Source organism: Acanthisitta chloris, unplaced genomic scaffold (assembly GCF_000695815.1).
Source record: "Acanthisitta chloris isolate BGI_N310 unplaced genomic scaffold, ASM69581v1 scaffold21794, whole genome shotgun sequence".
NCBI lineage: Eukaryota > Metazoa > Chordata > Aves > Passeriformes > Acanthisittidae > Acanthisitta > Acanthisitta chloris.
The window spans coordinates 9899-12033 of NW_008669040.1; the positions used below are offsets into that span (position 1 = coordinate 9899).

The 2135-nt window shown below is 60.2% G+C and overlaps 1 protein-coding gene across 1 annotated transcript in view; it reads right to left on the reverse strand.

Annotated features, from left to right (window-relative positions):
• CTNND1 (catenin (cadherin-associated protein), delta 1) overlaps positions 1-2135 on the reverse strand; it is a gene marked incomplete at its 3' end in the record, with an annotated part of 12913 nt that overhangs the window by 9853 nt on the left and 925 nt on the right. Inside the window, 4 exon segments of the mRNA XM_009073180.1 lie at positions 2-218; positions 432-590; positions 864-935; positions 1803-2116. Of these exon segments, the coding sequence (XP_009071428.1) occupies positions 2-218; positions 432-590; positions 864-935; positions 1803-1997 (643 nt within the window).

Consider the following 2135-nt stretch of genomic DNA (forward strand, 5'->3'; position numbering starts at 1 on the left):
CCGTAGCCGTCGGGGTAGTGGTAGTTGCGAGGGAGGGGGGCTGTGCCTGCCTGGCCCAGGTAGCTGCCAGGGCCCCCGTTGCCGTTCTTGCGGAAGTTCCTGTCCATGGTCTGGACGTAGTTGCTGGTAACAGGGGAGGTTTCCAAAGGTAGCCCATCAGGCCCCATCGGCACCTGCTGCACTGTCCTGGTGGTCACTGTCTTCACCACTTTCTTCACCTAGAGAAGGGATGCAGGACATGCTCCCAGTCAGGAAACCCACCGCACCCCTGGGTCCCCAGATTCCTCTTCCAGCCCAGCACTTCACTTCAGGCACATTCCACACCGTTTCAGCTCACAGCACAGCAGGCTGGCAGACAACACAGCTGCAGCACTCCAGCCATCGGGGTCTCTGACCCTAGCCCTCCCTCCATGCTCTCCCCAGCCCTGTACCGTGGTTTCTGTACGCCGAGTTGTTCCATCATCTGATGTCTCCACAGACACAACTGACATAGCTCCTTCTGGGTCTTCCTCCATGGTGTATGTCTCCTCCACGATCTGGCCCGGGTCCTGCATCCTGGGGATTGTGCTATACAAGAGGTGGCTGTGGTCCTGAGGGGAGAAAGCAACAGACAGTCAGGCTCCATGACCAACCTGGGCCTCCCTGGAATCAGCTGGACAAGAGGTCTCACCTCACAGGGAGCCCTGATATCCTCTTGGGAGGAGGTACCAGCAATCCCACACCCAGCCCCTTCAAGCCAGGGTGGCAACATTAGAAACAAGTTCCCCTCTTCCAGTTGGGATGGGGACCCTGGAGCACTGTCTCGTACCCTCTCCAGGCAAGCAAGCTGCCCACTCACTGCCAGAGGGATGAGCTTCCCTTACCTGTGGCCCGTTGAGCTTCAGATCTGAGTATTTCTGCCTTTCCAGGTCAGCATCACCCAGGAAACGTCCGTTCTGAAACAGACCACGGCAGCAGGGCTGTTACCAGATTGATCTCCCGTGTATCCACTCCCCTTTCCTGCTGGGCCCCAGGCAGCCCATCTTGAGCTGAGCTTCCAGGAGAGACACAAACTCCTTAGGTGTCTGTGCCACATGCAGCAAACCATCTCCCACGCCAGCCTGGCGAAGAGTCAGAGAACACACCATTCTGCCCTTTTCAGACATCCCACCTCTCCCACAGTGCCCATGCACTCCTGCTTGAATGACCACAACCCTCCCCTGCTCTTCAGCAGGGCCCTGGAGACCTTCCACACCTCCTGACACAGGAGCCACCAGCACCACCCAAGAGGCCCCCCGGGCCATGCAGGTGCTCGGCAGCTGATCACAGGGGGCTGTGCTTTGACACTCGCCCTCCTCCTCTGCCACCCTGCCCTGTCCCACACATCTCTCCTAGCACCACCACCTTCCACAGTCAAAAGGCACCTGCCTCCTGCACACCACCGCACACCAGCCCTCTGAGCACCCCTCTCCAAGACTCAGCCCAGGAAAGTGAGAACAGGAGGGACCTCAAGCCAAGGCAGATGAAACCACACTTCACAGCCAACCTCTGACCTTCACGAAACCAGACCAGAGCCAACCTGGCAGCAAGACCCTCCAGGCTGGCGCCTCCTCCCCAGAAGACTTTGCTTGCCAAGGGATGTCTGCACACCACCAGATCAACTCCAATACACCAGTGCCACAAGAACAGCGAAGCCCTCCTCCACCTCTCATATCCAAGGAGGGCCAAAGGGAGGGAGCCGGGCCTGGGGTTGTCCCCTCCAAGGCAGGACTGACATGGCTCCCGGAGCCTCTGCACCCACCTCTGTCGAGGGGGTGTGTTACCTGGTGCCGCCGGGTCAGCGTGCCGTTGGCCAAGCCCGGGCCAGCATCCTGTGGGGAGACCCGGACTCGTTCCAGCTGGGCTGAGACATGGCGCCGTTCCTCCTCCAGGGCCCGGGTCAGCTTCTCAAACTGTGCCTCCTGCTCCTTGACAGAGGCAAGGATGCTGGCGGTCGACTCCACTTCCGAGTCGTCCATGGGTGACGGGTGCCCAGGGCGGGCAGGGCAGGGGGCACAGGGAGGCACAAGCGGAGGCGGCTTGGTGTCAAGGTGAGGGTAGGAAAAGTGACCCAGAAAGGCAGGAGCCCCTCTCTGCACTGCATGTGATTTGGGGGA